Source organism: Trichomycterus rosablanca, chromosome 11 (genome assembly GCF_030014385.1).
Source record: "Trichomycterus rosablanca isolate fTriRos1 chromosome 11, fTriRos1.hap1, whole genome shotgun sequence".
Classification (NCBI taxonomy): Eukaryota; Metazoa; Chordata; class Actinopteri; order Siluriformes; family Trichomycteridae; genus Trichomycterus; species Trichomycterus rosablanca.
The window spans coordinates 25,220,301-25,242,505 of record NC_085998.1 but is presented as its reverse complement, the minus strand read 5'-3'; the positions used below and the strand labels follow the sequence as shown (position 1 = coordinate 25,242,505).

Here is a 22,205-nt window from a genome sequence, read left to right as displayed (position 1 = left end):
CGCTGAAGCAAGCTACCTTGAAGCCGGTGGTGGGCATTCCACCGGCAGAAGAGAAGACGGCGAAAAAAGACGCCCAGTCACAGACAAGGGTGTGTACAGCAGTGTAGGAAGACGCCCAATCACAGACAGGGGCACGTGCAGTGAAAGATGCCCAATTGCAGATAAGAGCGCAAACAATGGTGGAGGAGGACGCCCAATTTCAGACGACGGGCCGCGGCGCTGCTCACTCAACGATGACGCAAGCGACAGCAGAACAAGGCACCCAATCAACCAACGATGCTGCTCCTGTCAGATGTGACTGGTCTGGAGTAATTGCAACGACAAGAAATCACTACAGACTTTATTGAAGACTAGAGCGGATAACAACTCTATTATTTATTACCAGTTATGACTTTTAGATCATTTAATTCTGTGTTTGTATGATTTGTGTAAATCGTGTATTTATTTAAAGTATCCTCCAGGCCACCCAAGAAGGATGGGCCCTGCTGAGTCTGCTTCCTCTCAAGGTTTCTTCCTGTAATTTTCAGGGAGTTTTTCCTTGCCACAGTCGCCCTCGGCTTGCTCAACAGGGGTTTTTGTATCTGTTGGTCCTGGATTTTGTAAAGTTGCTTTGAGACAATGTCTATTGTAAAAAGCGCTATATAAATAAAGTTGACTTGACTTGACAATCACAGAAACTCAGCCGTTATGTTTAGCACTTTTCGATAGAAAATTAGCTTGGGAACATTATACAGCGCAGCTGCAGCTGTTAGCAAGCTATTGCAACTGGACCAGCGAAACAACAGAAATGCAACTCGGGCTGGCGTTGGAAGGTGAAGTGGGACAGGTGCTCCTGGATGTGCTCGTGATGGTCCGATGATTCCCGCCGCCGCCATTTTGCGGATCTTGTCCCTCGCTATTTGGCGCTTCACCAATGGCAACCGGTGTGGTCGTAAACAGATTGGCGCTGCCGTGGCCATGTCGTGTTGCACTAACTTAGTTCTCATACAATCCGCTTCCTCGCTGCAAACACATCCAGGAAACGTACCAATAAACTCCAGATTCTCCGACTGTTGCGGTGTCCGATGCCATAAGTCCCAGACTGCGTCCTCTTTGTTTGTCGCCAAGATGACGGGTTGTTGCTAGGATATTAAACTATTCGTGCATTGCTGCGACACCTGTATGGCACAGAAGGACCCAGTAACCGGTCCCATGTGCCGCTCAAGTCGCTTCAGTCCAGAGTCGTGATGGAGCTTGTGGCTGTAGACTTTCTCTGACCCTTTCCGGAAATGAAGAGAGGAAACTGGTACGTCCTGGTTGCTATGGATGATTTCACCAAATAGCCGGAAGTGTACGCTGTTCTGGATTAAACTGTCTGTTGCGAGACGTTTTTTGTTGATTTGGACTGCCGGAGGAGTTGTACAGCAATCAAGGGTGAAATGTCGAGCTGCAGTTGCTCAGGGTGATGTGTGCGCGTCTCAACGTGGTGAAGACACGCACCACGCCTCTCCATCCACACAGTGATAGTCTGGTCAAGTGGTTTAATGGCATGCTAACTGCCCAGCTGGCCATGGTCACCTAAAAGTGCCAGCGGGATTGGGACCTGCATCTGCTGTTAATGTTGCTCGCATGCAACATTCATTTTTTTGTTAAGTTTATAATTTAGCAGTTTAAAAGTGCAGAAAGGGCCGGTTCATCCTTGCCATCACCACAATACAAAACTGAATACAAAACTGAATACTAAAAACAAAACTGAATGTGAATGCATTGTCAATACTGTGTATTGTTTTCAAGCTTACCACTCAGTCGTATAGCCAGCAAAAGGTGGTTTTGCCGCGTATCATGTGACTGCTTATCCATTGCCGTAAGCAACAATATGTGCCTAATCTTGTTGTGAGTGTGCACAAAGCGGCTATCCCCAATCTGAGCTTGAGAATTCAGCTTTCGGTGAGACATCGTGTTAATCAGTGATCATTTTTTGTCACACTGATGACACAACATTCAAAATGCTTATTTATACACATTTACAGAATAGTGGATTATTCACTAATAGAACAACACAATGATATAAATAAATAACAGAACACAAATATAAAACAGAAGATAAGGTAAGCAGCAGTCATAATTTTGTGTTTCTTTCCTGTGGGTGCGGGTCACAGTACCGTGATTTACCATGTGCTTTTGCAGTGAAATCAAAGCATGATCAAAGCATGATTTTTATGCTTATTATTAAAAATAGGTAGGCACGATGGCTCTGTAAGTAGCACTGTTCATTTACTTTGACTTTTATTTCACTGCAGACAGTATGCACCCAGGAGAGATTATGTTTTGTCAGGTCAACTTAATTTTATTTGTTAATATACCTCCATTCCTGCATTTCAGGCCTGCAACACATTCCAAAATAAGTTGGGATGTTAAAGCATTGGCCACTTTGTAATGTTGCCATTCCTTCTTACAACACTTTAAAGGTGTTTTTGTCCTATTATTCCTGCAAACACTGGACTGCTGCCAGGCCAGGCCAATTTCCATACCCTTTTACTCTGCAGCCATACCTGAGTAATGTATGCAACATTTCATTGTTCTGGACATCCCTGGAAAAGATGTTTTGAAAGCAATATATGTGTAAATTATCTTTGCCAGAAGCACTGACACAACCCCATATCATGGGAGACCTTTTGGACTTCTTCTTTTTGTCTTTGGTCCGGAGCACACGGCGTCCAATTCTTCAAATAAAATTTTGTAATCAGGATTACTGATTTGTCCAACCACAATACACATTTCCCATGTGTGTTGGTCTATCCCAGATGCATTCAAGCCTAGATAACTTGATGCCAGTTCTGAACATGGCTAATATAAGGCTTCTTTTTAAAACAGTAAAGTTTTAAATAGTATTTTTGAACGTAGCTACTTATTGTAGTGCTTGACAGAGGTTTGCCAAAGTAATCCCTTGGCCAGACGGGGTGGTAAAGGTCGTTTCTCGTTCATCCCATTGTCTAATCCTGATGAGGTTATAGGCACTGTGCAGGTCCAGTTTCATAAATACTGACACCTGCTGCAGTGACTCAAAGGCAGTGTTTGTCAGAGGAAGGGGATAATGATCTGTAATCATTGTACGGTTCAGACCTCAATAGTCTATGCAGGGGCGTTCACAAAAAAGCCCACCCCAGCAGGCAAGGTGGAAGGCTGAATAAAACCTAGGGCTAACTTTCCCCAAGATGGTGTTCCCAGGAAGAGATTTAATGCACATTGGAGCCTGCATCAGAAGTAGAGAAGTTTTTATCTACATGTAAGGGCCCAGCCTGAAAATAGGACAATAATGTGAGATTCCTAGACTCGCTCAGTGGGAAAGCTGGATGGCTGAAGTTTAAACGCCAGTAATCAATGCAGCAAACAAAACCTGCACTGAACCAGTGCCACATTATAGAAGTCTTGAGCTGGCAAATAGGGTTTAGAGCAGTGTAGGAAGGGTAGGATGAAGTTGGCTGCTGGTGTATGGGGTGGGGACAGTACCAAACAAGGTGGTGGCCAGGTTCAAGTTCATGACTTCCAGTCCATCTATGACCTGTTTCAGGATCTGACCATGTTTGCGAATTATATTGCCCTGATAATCCAAACGCCTGTTTGCCCCTTTCCATATCTGCTGGGTCTGTGATTACTAGTCAGTAAGTACTTGTGTCACTTTAAGTGTTAATGCAAATTGCCCTGAGTCGGATTTGAACCCAGGGCAGAGGAATGGAAATGCTATGCTCTATACAATAAACTATGGCAGCAGTATGTGGACAGCATCTCCTGCCTAAAATCCTGTACAAACACACTTATTTCAGACAGTACAGAGCACTCTAATTTGCTAGTGAGGTAAAGTGTTTTTAATACCAAATGAGCAATCAGGCTTTAGGAAAACCACGCTGACTACAGCTTTGACGTCATGCTTGATGCACTAATCTAATATATAATTTTCTAAATTTACATGAACAGCCCCTAAATACACTTAGCAACATTGCTGACGTTCAAAATACATTTATTTAAGGTTCTTTTAGTATTTATACCTAAAGTTTCTTAAAGGTGTTCTCTATTTTTGTTAGATATCTCTGGAAACCCAATAGAATACTGGTCATTGAGACTTAAAGACTTATGAATACGAATACCTTTATTGACATTGTACTAGGAAAATGCAATTCAGTGTGCTCTATTCAGACAATAGAATAGATATATACAAAGTAGTCCAGGAATAGAATAGATACATACAAGTAGTCCAGTGGAGAAAGTATGCTGGTTCAATGTCTCATTTGTACATATGAACAGGCATTAAATATGTATGAGTATGCAGATTAGAAATATGAGGTAGTAGTAAAGAATCCCGGTAGTAAAAGCCTTCCAGTTTCCATATAAGGTGTCACGTGCAATTGTAGCAATGCAATATAGCAATGGCAGTAGCAATGCCATCAACCATGTAGCAGCTCCAAATACTGTTAAAGTAAACAATGTGCAATAGTGATTGATATTAAACATATATTATACTATACTTTGCATAATATACCAACTGTTATTAATATGTACAGAGAAGGATGCAATAATGGTGTTAGGTAAAATATTAAAGTGTCCATAAAGTTTTGGTGAATTGTTCTTCTCCTCTGCCCTCTGTGTTGCAACAAAGGTACTCATTTTAACAATAGCTAACCACAGCACCTGTTTAAAAAGGTTTTGTTGCCCCTCCAAATGTTAACAAACCCAACAGCTCTGGGCTAACTGGGCTCTGGGCTATCCTGAAGAGATGGCAGCTGTGTTCCAATGGTTCTCTGGGCACTCTCGATGACCCGCTGCAGGATGTGTCTCTCTTCTGAGGTGCAGCTGGTATACCATGTTAAAATGCAGTAGGTAAGGATTCTTTCAATGCTGAACTTGAAGCTGGGTACTCTTTTTACACTGTCACCATTAATGATGAGTGGAGCACCATCGCCTTTTCTGAAGTCAGTAATAAGCTCCTTGGTTTTGCTGGTGTTGAGAACTAGGCTGTTGTCTGAACACCACATAGTCAGACTTGTCATTGCCTGTGATCAGCCCTATCACTGTAGTTGATGTCCGCATACTTGATGATGGTGTTTGTATTGTGGACAGGACTACAGTTATAGGTGAAGAGGGAGTACAGAAGTGGACAGAGGTACACAGCCCTGAGGAGCACCAGTGTTTAGTATAAGTGGGGAGGAGTGGTATGTTCCTAGTCTGACCGACAGGGGCAGTTGGTTAAAAAGTCCAGGATCCAGGTGCAGAGGTGTTGACTGAGGCCCAGGTTCTGAAGCTTGGAGACCAGTTTTTGGGGGTTATTGTATTGAATGCCGCACTGTATTCAATGAACAGCATTCGGATGTACGTGTTAGGGTGCTTAAGATGGGATAGGGTGATGTGAAGAGCTGTAGAATCTGCATCTTCAGTGTGTCTGGACCAATTGCTTGTTGTTACTGTCGTGGTTGATGAAAGACTTAATGCCTTGCCATCTCTGTCGATGGTGGTCCTCAATTTTCTGCTTGTGAGCCTCTTTCGCCTGCCTGATGCCCCTTTTCAGGTTGGTCCTAGCAGTACCGCATGCTGCAGCATTACCTGATTTGTAGGCTGCGTCCCATGCTCTTAGCAGATTTTGGACCTCGCTGTTTATCCAGGCTTTCTGACTGGGAAAAACTTGGATGCATTTTGTTACAGTATTGGTGTCCGTGCAGTAGTTGATGTATGGTAGTACTGCAGATGTGTATTCTTTAATGTCTGTGTTTCCATTGTGAGTAGAGTGCTGCAGGAATATGTTCCAATCAATGTATTCAAAACAGTCTTGGAGCTGTCAGAGCGTTCTCGGGTCATGTCCACCCTGATCGGATAGATGGTCTGACCCTGTTTATAATAGGTCTGTATGTAGGAGTGAGGATGAGTGAGTGAGTCTGATAGCCCCACATAGGGGCAAAGTGAGGCTTTGTAAGCACTTTTAATGTTAGAGTATACATGGTCCAGTTTGTTTTTGCCTCTGGTGGAAAAATCAATATACTGGTGAAAATCAATATATTGATGAATGAAAATATTAGCACTGTGTTGTTGTGATTTCACACTAATATAGCAATCTTCGAGGCTCAGCGTCTCACCAGTTTTAGTGATTTAGTGTTTATTTACTTGGCAATTTAATGCATTTTTGCTTGAAACACATGTGCGAACTACACATATGACAGACGCTGCTGGACGTTAATTTATACTGCTCATTCGTTATTTTGGACCATTCATTTGACTTCAACCAGCTACCTCCGAAGCTGAGCTGAACACCGTGTGAGCTGTTCGTCCCGACCATAACAGTGTGGTGCTGGCGTCGAGACCATGAACAAAAAAGTGGTAAGCGTGGGGGTTTGCGTACTAAGCTAAGGCGAAATCCACACTGGCCAGCGCTAAATAGTATATTTCCTGCCAATGTGCGGACAAGATGAACAAACTACAAATCTGGACCCTCACACAGAAAAGGCTTATGTGACAAAACGTAGTTTAGGAGACCAGACCGACTCATCCTGGTCTGCGTGCAGTGTGTGACCCCCTATTGCCGATCAGTCGTGTAGTGTGAAAACCACAATGACTAAAAAGAATTCTGAGTACAAGAGATCCAGTTGTGTAGTGCAGCTGTACTGTACAACTTGAAAGTTGCAAGTTTAAATCACTGTGGAAAATTGTACTTCATAAGTAAATCTACTAAACATTATTATTGTTATTATTATTATTAAAAAATATATAATTGAATGAAGTACAATCTTGGTGCCTTGATGGGGTTAGAGTGCTACTCATTTACTGCTGTTGTTGTGGGGGTTCCCTATCTTTTCTCTTTTCCCCCAAGAACTGGTTTGTCACATATAGCTGGAGCAGCCTGTCATATTGTGACAACCAGTTCTCAGTTAATTTGTTAATATGCATCCATTCCTGCATTTAAAGCCTGCAACACACTGAACAAAAAGTTGGAATGGGGGGCAATTTAGGGTTAGGAACAAAGTAAAAAATACAGTAGACCCTTGAGTTACGAACGGTTTACCATATGAACATTTCGGGTTACAAACGATCTTTTTCAACTTAACGTAGGAACAAATTTCGGATTATGAACAGAAATTCACGAAACACGTGACGTCACAAACAAGTTGACTTCAACCGTCTCTCTCTCTCTTTCTCTCTCTCTCTCTCTCTCTCTCTATATATATATATATACGTATATATATATATATATATATACATATATATATATATATATATATATACAGTGAGCGAACATTCGGACAGCGGACGGTGTTTTTCCGGTGTTTTATTTCTATTTTGTAAAATTCAATATTAAAATGTCCCCAAAGAAGGTGCAGAGGAAGCGCAGTTGTAAGAAAATGAACAAATAACTATTTGGTGTGTTGTATAATTACTCCTGCCAGTAGCTGTCACTGTGTATCAGGCAGTGGGGACAGTGAGTGAGAGAGAAGAAGGAATTCGGCTCAGTAAAGTAGTCTTTCTTTCGTGCAATTACACCTACAAAATACAATACTATTGAAATAAAGAAGGAAATAATAGAGAAATATGAGAGTTATAGTTGTTTCTGGTAGATACATTTTTATATAAAAAGAAGGAAATGTATTATGATGTATGGTACAGCACACGTACTGTACTGAAATGTGGTGTGTGTTTTATGTACACATAAAACACAACAGTTTGTTGTTTATTATTGTTTATTACAGTAATGTCTATTCTATAATTTAAGATTTAAGGAAAAATATCCTTGTATTTATAACAAAAAAGACCATTTAAGACATTAGAAAGGTTAGGTAGGGAGGTGGTTTGGGAGGTCTGGCACAGATTAATTCTCCTTACATTATTTCTTATGGGAAAAATAGGTTTAATTAACGAACATTTTGACTTAAGAACAGCCCTTTGTAACCAATTAAATTCGTAAGTCAAGGGTCTACTGTAATAATGTGCTTTCAAACAGCTAATGTCAACAGGTAACTGTAATCACAATTTGGAACAAAAGCAGTATCCACAAAGTGCCTGTAAGGAGCAAAGATGGGTAGAGGATCTCCAATTTGTCAAATGCATGAGAAAATTACTGAAACTGTTAAAAACAATGTTCATCAAAGAAATCTTCCCTACAGTGCATAATATTATTAAATGATTCAAGGAATCAGGAGGCATTTCTGCCTAAGATAAACATCCATGATCTCTAATCACTCAGACGGCACTGCATCAAGAATCATCATTCAACAGATTGTGGTTTAGGTTGTGAATGTCCTTGATTATCTGATTTGTTGATGAAGTGCACAGCCTGGAGTAGATGTTCTTTAGTCTGGGAAGTGCTGTCCTGGTGATGTGCTCAGCACATCTGATTACTTTGTGAAGGGGCCTTCTAAGATAAGCAATTTCCGTACCAGGCTGTGATTCTCCAAGAAAGAACAGGTTACAGTGAAAAAGCTTTTTTGCAGTGCTTTGGAGATCTAAAATTTCCTCAGCTGTTTGAGGTGATGCAAGTGCTGCCATGCCTTCTTTACCATGGTGGGGATAAGTTTGGTCCAAGTCAGGACCTCAGAGATAAAGACTCCCTGGGACCTGTAGCTGCTCACTCTCTCTACCGGCATTCTGTTGATCTGTAGTGGGATGTATTGGGTACTCTAAATCTCCCTCCTAAAGTCCACCAACATCTCCTTGGTCTTGGAAACATTAAGAACCAGGCTGGTAATAGCACACCATGCTGACAGTAACACCACCTTGTCCAAGTAGGGTGCTTCATCTTTGTTTAAAATCAGGCCAAACACCACTGTGTCATTGGCAAATTTCACAGTGGAGTTAAAAGTTATGAGTAGCTGTTCAGCCATGAGTGTACAGGGAGTATACAGTCAAGCCAGAAAGTCTGCACACCCCTTTTACCTTTTCCACGTTTTATTACATTACAGACTCATTCTATAATAGAGTTTACTTTTGTCATAAGATTCTACACAAAATAGCCCACAATGAAAGTGAAAGCAGGTTTTTAAGACTTTTGTGCTAATTTTATAAAAATCTAAATGTAAAATATCATATGTACACAAGTGTGCACACCCTTTGATATGACACCCGAAAGTGAGCTGAGGTGCATTTAGTTTTTTACTAATACTGCTTGAGATGTTTCTACAATTTAATTGGAGTCCACCTGTGGTAAATGCAATTGATTGGACATGACTGGGGATTGCCAACACCTGCCTATATAAGGTCCCACAGTTGACCATGCATACCAGTGCAAACTCCAAGCCATGGGGTCAAAGGAATTATCTGCAGACCTTAGAAACAAGATTGTGTTAAGGCATAAATCTGGAGAAAGGTACAGAAAAAATGCAGCAAATAGCACAATGGCCACCATCATTCGTAAATGAAAGAAGTTTGGAACCACCAAAAATCTTCCTAGGGAAGACAGACAGGACTTGGCCAGGAAGGTGAGCAGGAACCCGAGGGTCACTCTGACAGAGCTCCAGCGTATCCTTGAGGAGATGGGAGAACCTATCAGAATATTAATCATCCATCACCCCACAAATCACGCCTTTATGGTAAAGTGGCCAGACAGAAGCTACTCCTTAGTAAAAGGCACATGTCAGCCGCTTGGAGTTTGCCAAAAGTTTGCCAAACTCTTAAACCATGAGAAACAAGATTCTCTGGTCTGATGAAACCAAAATTAAACTTTTTGGCCTGAATACCAAGCGTCACGTCTGGAGGAAACCAGGCACCGCTCATCACCTGGTTAATGCCATTCCTACAGTGAAGCATGGCAGTGGCAGCATCACGCTGTGGGGATGTTTTTCAGCTGTGGGACCGGGGCGACTAGTCCTGATAGAGGGAAAGATGAATGCAGCTATGTACACCGAGATCCTTGAAAAAAACCTGCTCCAAAGCACTCTGGACCTCAGACTGGGGCGAAGGTTTACCTTCCAACATGACCCGAAGCACACAGTCAAGAGAACAAAGGAGTGGCTTCGGAGAAAGTCTGTGAATGTCATTGAGTGGCCCAGCCAGAGCCCAGACCTGAATCCAATCAAACATCTGTGGAAGGAGCTGAAAATGGCTGTGTACCGACACTCCCCTTCCAACCTGACGGAGCTTGCAAGGATATGCCAAGAGGAATGGGCAAACATTTCCAGAAACAAGTGTGCCAAGCTCGTAGCTTCTTTCCCAAGACGCCTTGAAGCTGTAATTGCTGCCAAAGGTGCATCAACTAAGTATTAGGCTAAGGGTGTGTACAAATATTTAACCCCTAAATAAAGGATTTTTGTCAGTAAAATAAAATTGCATATTTTCTAAACCCTGTTTTCACTTTGTAATTATTGGCGATTGTGTGTAGATGTTTGAGGCAAAAAAAGAAATAAAACTATTACAGAATGAGTTTGTAACATAATAAAACGTGGAGAAGATGAAAGGGGTGTGCAGATTTTCCAGCTTGACTGTAGCAGTGGACTTAGGACGCACCTTTGGGGGGGCGCCAGTGTTTTCACCACTTGAGGTCTGTCAAACAGGAAGCTCTGGACCCAGGAACACAATGCATGGCTTAGCAACTGTGTCTGAAATTGGCAACCAGTCTTGTAGGAATTATTTTACTGAACGCTGAATTGTAATCAATGGGAGGGAGAGGATGGTATGGAGGACATGCAAGATGGCATCATTAGCACTGCTATTAATGCAATAGGCAAACTGAGGAGAGTCTAATGAGCCAGTAAGAGTAGAGCAGATGAAGTCTTTAATTTAATTTAATGAGTTTCTCGATGCACTGTCAAACACAGAGGGTGACGCTACAAGAAGCTGAAGTATGGTAGTCATTTAGGCAGGTTGGGTTGTTCTTCTTGGACACAGGGATTATTGTAGACTTCTTAAGACATCTAGGCATGATGGAATGGGCCAGGGATTTGTTAAAAATTTAGGTAAACACCACATGATTTCAACACCCTCCCAGGGATACCATCCTGCTGTTTACATGTCTCAGAACTTTCCTCACATCGTGCTCTGAGACGGAGAGTTGGCGGTCTTTACTGGTCTGATCACATGCTACAGTTATGCTAATGCTAGCTGCAATGCTAGCAATGCTAGTATTGCTATCTGTATTAGTGCTAGTGCTACTAAACTTAAAGGGTGTACAGGAGGTGTTTAAACCATTGAGGAATCAACATCAGTTGAAGTGTGCACTTGCAATTATCATACGGTCATACAGGGCCTCTACTTTTCCCAGTATCGCCTATTTGCCACCTCCCCTGGATTTCTTACTTTGTATGCATGATGCCGCTTTGTGCAGTCTCATATACCCAGAGATTAGTCATTTGTTGTATGCAGCAGTACCTTCTTATATCTGATATGAAGCTCATAGCCACTTCTGTAAACTCAACAAAGCTTGTCCAGAACGTATCCCAGTCTACGCCACTTAGCGCGTCCTGTAATGTGATTTCTGATCGGACGGACCAGCATCTAACCTTTTTCGTAACCGGAGCTTCCTGTTTTAGTCTTTCTTTATATTCTGGCATGAGGAAGATGATGGCATGATCAGCCTTTCCAAATGCCAGAGGTAGCTTTGTAAGAGTTTGTGAATGGGGTGGTCCAGTTAATATAACCCCTTTTTGGACAAGTAACAAGCTGGTAGAAGACTCACTGCATCCCTGACTAGGAAACATTTGTCTAGATGTTAGTCAAGTTAAGAGGGGTCATTATCTTGATCATCTCTGTTTTATGAACTCCACTTTAATTTTAACAGATTGTGTCATGCAATGTGAAGGGTATCTAAATAACAAACAGTTTAAGCCAAGCGTTGCATGAATGACATTTACAATCTTTTTTTAGTACTGAAATCGTCATACAGTACAAAGTGTATAATTCAACACGATTTAGAGAAAGTAGTATAGAGTACTTACAGTTGCATAACTAAATGCATTAAAATTATTTATAAATTAACATTGCAACAGTGTTTTGTTATAAGTGTAAGTGCTGACCTTAAATTGCAAGATATATCCTGGTTGGACAATAAGCTCTCGAGTTTCCAAAATGTTGTGGGTTCCATCCTGATTTTTGTTGGGCCAGTAGAGATGAAACGAAGGATTGCCACAAAAACCTGCTGTCCGCACAGCATTTGGATAGAAACTCCAATTTTCTTCATGAGATTTACTCTCTGACGCATTATTTTACAAGAGAGAGAACGAAAGACAAGCATATATTTAAAAAAATCATAGGGATAGAAGAAAAGACCAAGAAAAAAGGCATAGTAAATTTAAAATAAGCAAATTAACAAAATTTAAAAAGACAATGTGATTTATAAAAGCTGAGAATCTCTTTAGACACCGATACTAGACGTTAAACTGCCAGTTAAACAAAATATACAAGGGTAGCTAGTAATTCATGTTTTTTTTTACGATACGATAGTTCATATCATCAGTATTACAACAACATTCACCACACATTCCCAATTCCGAAACCATTGGCATAGCAGAAAATACAGCTGTTGTCAACATTACTGGCACCTTTGATTGTTTGGTATAAAAAGCCAATATTTTCAGAAGCGAGTAGATATTAAACAACTTTATATTTTAATAGCATGTCCAAATACATTCAACAAATTTTACTCTCAGATTGTTTAAGGTCAATGCCATAGAGGAAAAGAACCATCTAAATTTTTACCCACGCAAAGCAGCCCAAATGTTATGTAAAGCAAAAATGGAAAATTTCACTTCCACAGCTACAACAGTTGGTGTCTGTAGTTCCTAAATGATAAGTTATAGATTATAGAAAGGAAAGGTGTTTCTTATCAGGGATCAATAAAGTGTTATCTTATCTTATCCAACTTTTTGCAGCTATTAGATTTGAAACAAACATATACAGTACATACACAAAAACAATAAAGTTGGTTAGTTAAAACATTAAATATGTTAAAACCTGAATTATTTTCCTAAACAACCATTTTTCTCAAATCTCATATGTAGATCAAGAAGTTATATAGATGATAAAAAGCTCAATACCATCATCAAATGTATCAAACAGGGTACTGGGGTTGATGTCAGCACCTCCCACCAGGATATTATCTAAGGCCCACTGAGCACGCTGAAGATTAGGGGTTACAAGGCCTGAAGACATTGTAAATGGCTGCCACCAGCGTAGGCGAGTAGCATTGGTCAAAGCACCCTCTGGCAACTTAATGTAGTCCCGCCTTACAGACACATATTTTAAATAGTCCATCTCATGAAGAAGTGTCCATGATACACCTAAATGTGAGTGTAAAAAAACATGAGAAATCATTTTTTTTAATTATGGTATTTACTAAATGTATTCAAATGTCCAACACAAACCTCCATCTGTGGAATAGTCAAGCAATACACCTTCTTTTCGACAGTTTGGACGCTGACATAAAGTCATATTGTCCTCACTTCCAATTTTAGCCCAGTATTGCACAAACCTAAAGCACACAATAAATAAAATTATATTAGCATCTAACTAGTGTATTAATTTTAATACACATATGAGTGGTTTTCCAGACAGAGATTAAGACTAGTCCTAGAAACAGTCCTAAACTAGTCCTAAAACAGCCTTTTAATCTAGATGAACAGAAATCTGCTTTCTCAGTCATGGCTTAAAATAGGCCTACATTTAGCCTAATTCTGAATGATCTAATTTGATTCCTTGAAGGAAGATTAGAGCTATTGCAGGACTAAATTGAGGCTTAATTTAAACCTCACAGGAGGCAGGTTTAACTTCAGATTAATGTTGTTTGTCAAAGAAAACAAATGGATTACTTGCACATGTCAATGAAGATCAGCGAGTACCACCAGCTAGACATGTTCTTGCTGACAAAAGTGACCCATTACATAATTTTGATGACAATAGTTTTTGAGATCGTTTTGAATGTACAACCCCAAATCAGTTGGGACAGTATGGAAAATGCAAATAATAAAAACACAGAGTTTCTTACATTTACTTTGATTTTTATTTGATTGCAAACAGGATGAACTTGAGATATTTCATGTTTTATCTGCTCAGCTTCATTTTATTTATTAATAAACATCCAGCACATGTTGCTCTAAGATCTCAGTTTACTTTTCTGCATTAATGCTGCCATCACAGAAGTGTAAATGACCTTTGCCAAGGGCACTGACACAGCCCCATAACATGACAGACCCTGGCTTTCGAACTTGTAGCTGATAACAGTCTAGATGGTTCTTTTCCTCTTTGGTCCGGAGCACACAGCGTCCATTATTTTCCAAAAATACTGCAATCATCTGTTTACATCACCTGTTTGGAATCACATCATTATTTAGTTTTTACCTTATTACTAGACCTAATGGGTGTCACGGTGGCTAAGTGGATAGCACTGTCGCCTCACAGCAAGAAGGTCCTGGGTTTGATCATGGTCCAGGTCCTTTCTGTGTGGAGTTTGCATGTTCTCCCCATGTCTGCGTGGGTTCTTTCCGGGTGCTCCGGTTTCCTCCCACAGTCCAAAGATATGCAAGTGAGGTGAACTGGAGACACTAAATTGTCCATGACTGTGTTTGATATAAACTTGTGAACTGATTAACCTTGTGTATTGAGTAACTACCATTCCTGTCATGAATGTAGCCAAAGTGTAAAACATGACGTTAAAATCCTAATAAACAAACAAAATACTAGCCCTAAATTGCCCCCATCCAAACTTTTTTGGAATGTGTTGCAGGCCTGAAATGCAGGAATGGAGGTATATTAAGAAATAAAATGAAGTTGAGCAGACAAAACATGAACTTGGATTCAAACTGTCTGCAGTCAAATAAAAGTCAAAGTAAATGTAACAAACTCTGTGTTTTTATTTTATTCGCATTTTCCATACTGTCCCAACTTTTTCTGAAGTTTTTTGATCTCAGTCTCTTCTCTGCTGCCATGGTCATACTTGTATTTGCTTCTCCAGTTTAATAAATTTTAAGCGTTTCTGGATCCATTTCATGTTTTGTAGTAATTCAGACTAGCACAGGTGGTTTTAAATTAAGCTAGTTTGGGAATACTAGTCCATGTGTTAGTAATCAGTAGTTAATCTGTGTTTCAGAAAGTCCTTTTTAAAGACATGATTAACTATTCCAGACTAGGGCCTACTACTGGCTTAAGTTAAACCCTGTCTGGGAAACCACCCCTTTATGTGAATCAAAAATTTTTTTGCTTATTATAAAATAATGGCACTGACTTGGCTCCTCGTAGATCCAGGTCAGCGGTGATAGCCTGCCTGGCATTAGCTCCCCTAAAGTACAGGCCCATCCCCTCAACCAATGCCCCACAGTTATTACATGGATGACCCCCCTCCACAACTTGCCACTGAGGCCCATGAGCCCCTTGCCATTCAAAGCGCTCTTTCAGAAATTCCTACAAGAAATACATAACAGTAAAAGACGTGTGTATAGTGAGGGAATGTTCATATTTCACTGAATACTGAATACAGTTTTACCTCCAGAACTAATGTGACATAGCAGTTGGGTCCAGAAAATCCTGAGTCACAAAGGCAATGTCGATCCACACAGTCACCATGACCTCCACAGTGGTTCTCACATGCCGGCCCAATGTAAAAGTTCTCTAATGCCCACTGCATGTCTGAGTGTTGTTGGTAGAACCGGAAACGAACTGCTCTGTGGTGTACAAATCAGATATGTGCCAGCATCCAGCCATCTTTATAAGAAGAACTTTTTAGGTTTGGTAGAAGGAAATCATAATATAGGTAAGAACAAAACACATTTCTGGACATTCTGTAAGATGCGATAAAAACAAGAATCAAGTGATTTGTTATTTTTTTTAAGTTTACTTAATTTTTGTTATTTAGCAGACAAAAGTACAAAGATTTGACCAACTTGACTGTATTAATTTAAACCAGCTCACAAAGAGATTTAGTTCTTTTGTTATGTGACCTTTGCCATTTACCTCTTCTTCTCCTGAACTGGCAGTCAGTGCATGCTGTAGCATGCTCATTCCCTATGTTCTACAGTGGAATATTAAACCCTGGTTCAGGGTTATCCTTTCTCTCTCCACTTTTTTTGCCTTTTGTTAGTCACACTGTGCGTGCCATTTTCCACATCCATATTATTGCTGACTCAGTTTAGCTCCTAAACTTCAGTTCTGTGAATCTCTGTGTTTATCCTTTCCACTCCATTACAAAAGTTGCATTTTCTGATGCAGTGGTGACAGTGGTCTTCTGAAGTACTCCTGAGCTCACATAACTATGCTTTTTTTATTTTTATAATTGCATGACAGTGTCTTATGCAGTGCCATCTGTGGGCTCAAAGATTATGCACATTCATCCATGGTTTTCTAGCCTTGCCCTGCCTGAACTGAGATCATCTGAACTTTTCCAGACATGGGGTTTAAACTTAAAATAATAAAAAAAACATATTAATATATAAGTTAAATAATGAAACACACAATTATCCTAATAGCATATTTCTTCAGTTACTATTTGCTTCTTTAAAAAACTAAATTAACAAATTACAAATAAGTGCCTATTTGTTATTTTAGACAACACTATCACTGTGTGACATTATGTACTTACGTGTCTGAAAGGCTGTCAGGTAGTGGATAGACAGCTCTCCTCCAGCCTTCTTCAGGGAAGAAAACAGATGGCTGTGATACTTGTCCTCCACAACGAGGGTTAGCAGGAAGGCACTGGGGCACTAGGTACTTCCAGGACACACCAAAGTCCACTGAATACTGGACATGGACCTGTCTCTCAGCATGTTTTTCAGGTGCACTGCAACCAACTACAATCTGCAAATTTATCGCTATTATACAACTTCTGCATAGTATAAAATGAATTGTGTGACTAAAAATACATAACAAATACAAACCCCATTTCCAAAATTCCACTAGAAAATTGAAACAATTAGTATGGTCAGTTCCCAAGTGATTAAAAAATATAGGAAAGATAGTGTAATATAGTAGTACACATGCCCAACATTTTCTAAATAAGTTTCAGAAATCATATTCAAAATTTGCTTATATTTTCAAAATACAATGAAGTTGGTGAGTAAAAACCTTCAGTAAAAATTAAAATTTTGTACTTATGTCAGTTAAAAAGTTCAAGTGGAAAAAACCCGCAGATTCTTTTTACTGCATTTTACAAACTTTTCCAGAAAATAGGGTTTGTAGTGTGCTGAAACATGAAGATTAATAGGTTACTAAATAAATAACCTTTCAATTACTTTATTTTATAGACATATTTAATTTGCACATGGCTGCTAATATGTAATGAACATAAAGAGTTATGATGTTAATAATGATAAAGAAGATACAGAAAAACTGACCTTAAAATTCATGACCCAATTTTTTTGGGGGACAATGTCATGTGTGACAGTGTACACTTCTCTGCCATCAACATTACCACACACCATTACTCTATCTTGGAAGTTGCAAAATTTTTGTATAGAGCAATCCTCTGAGAAGAGCCAGTGTTCACTCACTGTGAAATAAATTTGAAAATATGATTGTTTAATTAAAAAACACAAATCCATCATTAATAGAAACAGTTTAAACAAACAGTAAGAGTGAGTAGTAACATGTTTGCCTGGAACCCCAGGAGTGCTGACAAAACCATGTGACCTTTTATAAGTACTAATTACAGACTTGTAGTAACCCTCTCATGTTGTACAAATGAGGACAAACATATTTCTAAACCTGTTTGAAAACCCTCAAAATTCATGATTACTTGCTTAATTACAGATGTAAAAGTACATTGACTTAAAAAAGGAATCAGACCCTTACATTTATGCACACTTTATGTAGAGCAGGGGTCACCAACACAGCAGGGCATGTTCTAAAAATAGCACTTGTGAGTATAGAGCTCTGTCTAAAATTTGTATTTGTGTTGCTGTTCTTATTGATCTGTTTCTTTTGCTCTGTTCATTAATACTTGCACTGATGTATATTTGAAAATGACAATACTGAATATAACACATGTAAGGTGTCTGATGGATATGATGAGGGAGAGGACGGAAGTTAATTGAATCTTGAATCTGATTTAGGTTCAGAATCAGGCTCTGAATCAGGCTCTGTGCTGGGGACCGTTATGTGCTGCATGTTTTTGTTGGGAAATGTTTGCCACGCTGTCATTTTGTAATCACATAATGACAGCGTGGCAAACATTTCCCAACAAAAACATGCAGCACATAACGGTCCCCAGCACAGAGCCTGATTTACAGCTAAGGTTACTTGCTAGAGGGCTTGGATGTAGTGCAGCTGAGAAGAATTGCCTGCTAGATCAGGTGACACAAATGAAAGAATCAGATGCAATGAGGTTGCCTAACCATTAACAATTCTTTGGCCTCCTGGTATGTGTATGTGTTGAGTTATACTCTTGTATGTAGGGTGCAATCTGTTTGGCAGGGTTTCAACCATTGCGCTGTTGCTTATGTTTTACTATGAGTTACCAGAGTTGTATCAGCTACTGTGTGTTTGACAAACCCGACGGGGAGCGTTCATTCTCCAAACTGGCTCGTATTAAGAATGAACTCAGGATTAGGATGCGCCAAAACCGCCTGAACTCACTGTCACTTCTGGCCATTGAATCAGATTTGGTCAGACAGCTTAATTTTGATGAATTAGTGGATGACTTTGCAAGAAAGAAGAGTAGAAAGAAACTTATATAAAATAGATTCTTGTGTTAGGGTTAGTTATTGACAGGTTGTTTAATGTATTAATTTATTTATGTTTTTGGAGGGGGGTGGGGGCGCGGGGGGGGGGGGGGGGGGGGGGGGGTAAGAGGGGGGCCCTGGGCAACTCTTTGCCCAGGGGCCCAGACTATCCTTAATCCATACTTGTATACACTTGACACATTGGGCAATCTTTGGGCAATCTATAATCATAAGGTAACTTGGTGGCTTCCCTTTGTGTATTTATGCTTATTTACAGGGAAGCTTAGAGTAGCTATGTTTTCTTTTGAATTTTTTTCCCTAGATTAGAGTTTAAACTGAGGTGATGAACTAAAAGCATTTGTGGGTCTTGTTTATTTGAGAGATATTATGGGTGGTAAATACATGACGATGATGGAAACTGGTCTGCTGACTAACTCATATATTATACGTAGATTCATTACACACAGAGTCATACATTTCAAGCATTGATTTCTTTCCACTTTGATGATTATGGCTTACAGCTAATGAAAAGCCAAAAGTCAGTATCTCAGAAAATTTTAATATTACATAAGACCAATTAAAAAAAGGATTTTTAATACAGAAATGTTGGTCTACTGAAAAGTATGTACAGTATATGCACTCAGTACTTGGTCAGGGCTCCTTTTGCATGAATTACTGCATCAATGCGGCTTGGCATGAAGGCGATCAGCCTGTGGCACTGCTGAGGTGTTATGGAAGCCCAGGCTGCTTTGATAGCGGCCTTCAGCTTATCTGCATTGTTGGGTCTGGTGTCTCTCATCTTTCTCTTGACAATACTGTAATTGCGCTCACCCCGTGGTGGATCTGAACACCAAACCTCTGCGTACCACGCAGGTGTCTTTACTAGATGAGCTACCAGATCAATTGGGAATTGGACCCAAGTGCTTAGTAATCTGTGAATTAGGTAATTTAACTAACAAACAAAAAACTCTCCTAGTGGGATTTGAACCCAGGTCGTCAGAACACTGATCAAGTGCTCTACCACTCAGCTAACCAGGTGGGTTCAAAACTAATGTGCTTGAACAGGTGCAAAAGAAAATACAAACACCACCTGTTTTGGGGAAAAGTTTGAGCGGGAAAAATGAAGAACAAAGGACTGCCAGGGGAACAATGGCCACCTCATGAGTTATGAGAAAAAGGGGTAAATAAAACAAAAGGCCTTCTCAACAGAAAATATAGAACTACGTATAATAATAAATTAACAGAGAGAATGACTGAACTAATATTTTAATATTCACTAAATAATATATACAGTGTATCACAAAAGTGAGTACACCCCTCACATTTCTGCAAATATTTTATTATATCTTTTCATGGGACGACACTATAGACATGAAACTTGGATATAATTTAGAGTAGTCAGTGTACAACTTGTATAGCAGTGTAGATTTACTGTCTTCTGAAAATAACTCAACACACAGCCATTAATGTCTAAATGGCTGGCAACATAAGTGAGTACACCCCACAGTGAACATGTCCAAATTGTGCCCAAAGTGTCAATATTTTGTGTGACCACCATTATTATCACTGCCTTAACCCTCCTGGGCATGGAATTCACCAGAGCTGCACAGGTTGCTACTGGAATCCTCTTCCACTCCTCCATGATGACATCACGGAGCTGGTGGATGTTAGACACCTTGAACTCCTCCAACTTCCACTTGAGGATGCGCCACAGGTGCTCAATTGGGTTTAGTCCATCACCTTTACCTTCAGCTTCCTCAGCAAGGCAGTTGTCATCTTGGAGGTTGTGTTTGGGGTCGTTATCCTGTTGGAAAACTGCCATGAGGCCCAGTTTTCGAAGGGAGGGGATCATGCTCTGTTTCAGAATGTCACAGTACATGTTGGAATTCATGTTTCCCTCAATGAACCGCAGCTCCCCAGTGCCAGCAACACTCATGCAGCCCAAGACCATGATGCTACCACCACCATGCTTGACTGTAGGCAAGATACAGTTGTCTTGGTACTTCTCACCAGGGCGCCGCCACACATGCTGGACACCATCTGAGCCAAACAAGTTTATCTTGGTCTCGTCAGACCACAGGGCATTCCAGTAATCCATGTTCTTGGACTGCTTGTCTTCAGCAAACTGTTTGCTGGCTTTCTTGTGCGTCAGCTTCCTTCTGGGATGACGACCATGCAGCCCGAGTTGATGCAGTGTGCGGCGTATGGTCTGAGCACTGACAGGCTGACCTCCCACGTCTTCAACCTCTGCAGCAATGCTGGCAGCACTCATGTGTCTATTTTTTAAAGCCAACCTCTGGATATGACGCCGAACACGTGGACTCAACTTCTTTGGTCGACCCTGGCGAAGCCTGTTCCGAGTGGAACCTGTCCTGGAAAACTGCTGTATGACCTTGGCCACCATGCTGTAGCTCAGTTTCAGGGTGTTAGCAATCTTCTTATAGCCCAGGCCATCTTTGTGGAGAGCAACAATTCTATTTCTCACATCCTCAGAGAGTTCTTAGCCATGAGGTGCCATGTTGAATATCCAGTGGCCAGTATTAGAGAATTGTACCCAAAACACCAAATTTAACAGCCGTGCTCCCCATTTACACCTGGGATTTTGACACATGACACCAGGGAGGGACAACGACACATTTGGGCACAATTTGGACATGTTCACTGTGGGGTGTACTCACTTATGTTGCCAGCCATTTAGACATTAATGGCTGTGTGTTGAGTTATTTTCAGAAGACAGTAAATCTACACTGCTATACAAGCTGTACACTGACTACTCTAAATTATATCCAAGTTTCATGTCTATAGTGTTGTCCCATTAAAAGATATAATGAAATATTTGCAGAAATGTGAGGGGTGTACTCACTTTTGTGATACACTGTATATATATATATATATATATATATATATATATATATATCTTTTCTTTTCTTTTTTGTTTTTCTTTTCTTTTTCTTTCTTTGCTTTTCTTTCTTTTCTTTTCTTTCTTTTCTTTTCTTTTACTAGAGAGAGAGAGAGAACAACTTGAGACCAAAGAGAAATGGGGTGAGGGTGAAAACTTTCAATCCTCTACCAAGATTACCGGCTGCGTGTGTTTGCTCGCATGAGACAAAGAACCAGCAAGTTCTGGCTGTTTCTGTCTCTTTATAGACCTGTACACAGGCATTAGGCCTGATTGCCGGCTCGCTGTTGACCCCTAGCGGCTGGAGTCTGCCTAGACCCAAGACCACCCCTTACAGGACCCCCCCTCGAGGAACGGCGCCTGACGTTCCCAACCCCACTGCACGATCCCGCCTGAAGGCCCTGATGAGTTCGGGATCCAGAATGTGACGAGCTGGGACCCACGAGCGCTGTTCTGGACCATAACCCTCCCAGTCCACCAGATGCCCTGGGCACGGCGGACATCAAGGAGGCTTCGGACCGTGTAAGCTGGACCCCCACCTACCGTGCGAGGTGCTGGCGGGGCAGGAGCCCTGGTGGAACAGAGAACGGGCTTGAGGCGGGAGACATGGAAGGTGGGGTTGACACGCATGGAGGGAGGCAGGGCTAGACGGTAGGTTGGTAGGTTGACCCTACGGAGTACTTTGAATGGGCCTATATAACGTGGGGCCAGCTTAC

At 40.6% G+C, this 22,205-nt stretch overlaps 1 protein-coding gene across 1 annotated transcript in view; it reads right to left on the bottom strand.

Annotated features, from left to right (window-relative positions):
* Window positions 1-22,205, bottom strand: part of reln (reelin) — a 360,462-nt gene that overhangs the window by 13,802 nt on the left and 324,455 nt on the right. Inside the window, exons 51-57 of the mRNA XM_063004091.1 lie at window positions 17,265-17,419; window positions 16,514-16,728; window positions 15,422-15,599; window positions 15,164-15,339; window positions 13,308-13,414; window positions 12,981-13,223; window positions 11,961-12,136 (exon numbers count right to left, since the gene is read on the bottom strand). Coding sequence (XP_062860161.1) covers window positions 11,961-12,136; window positions 12,981-13,223; window positions 13,308-13,414; window positions 15,164-15,339; window positions 15,422-15,599; window positions 16,514-16,728; window positions 17,265-17,419 — 1,250 coding nt within the window. The remainder of the gene's footprint in view (window positions 1-11,960; window positions 12,137-12,980; window positions 13,224-13,307; window positions 13,415-15,163; window positions 15,340-15,421; window positions 15,600-16,513; window positions 16,729-17,264; window positions 17,420-22,205) is intronic.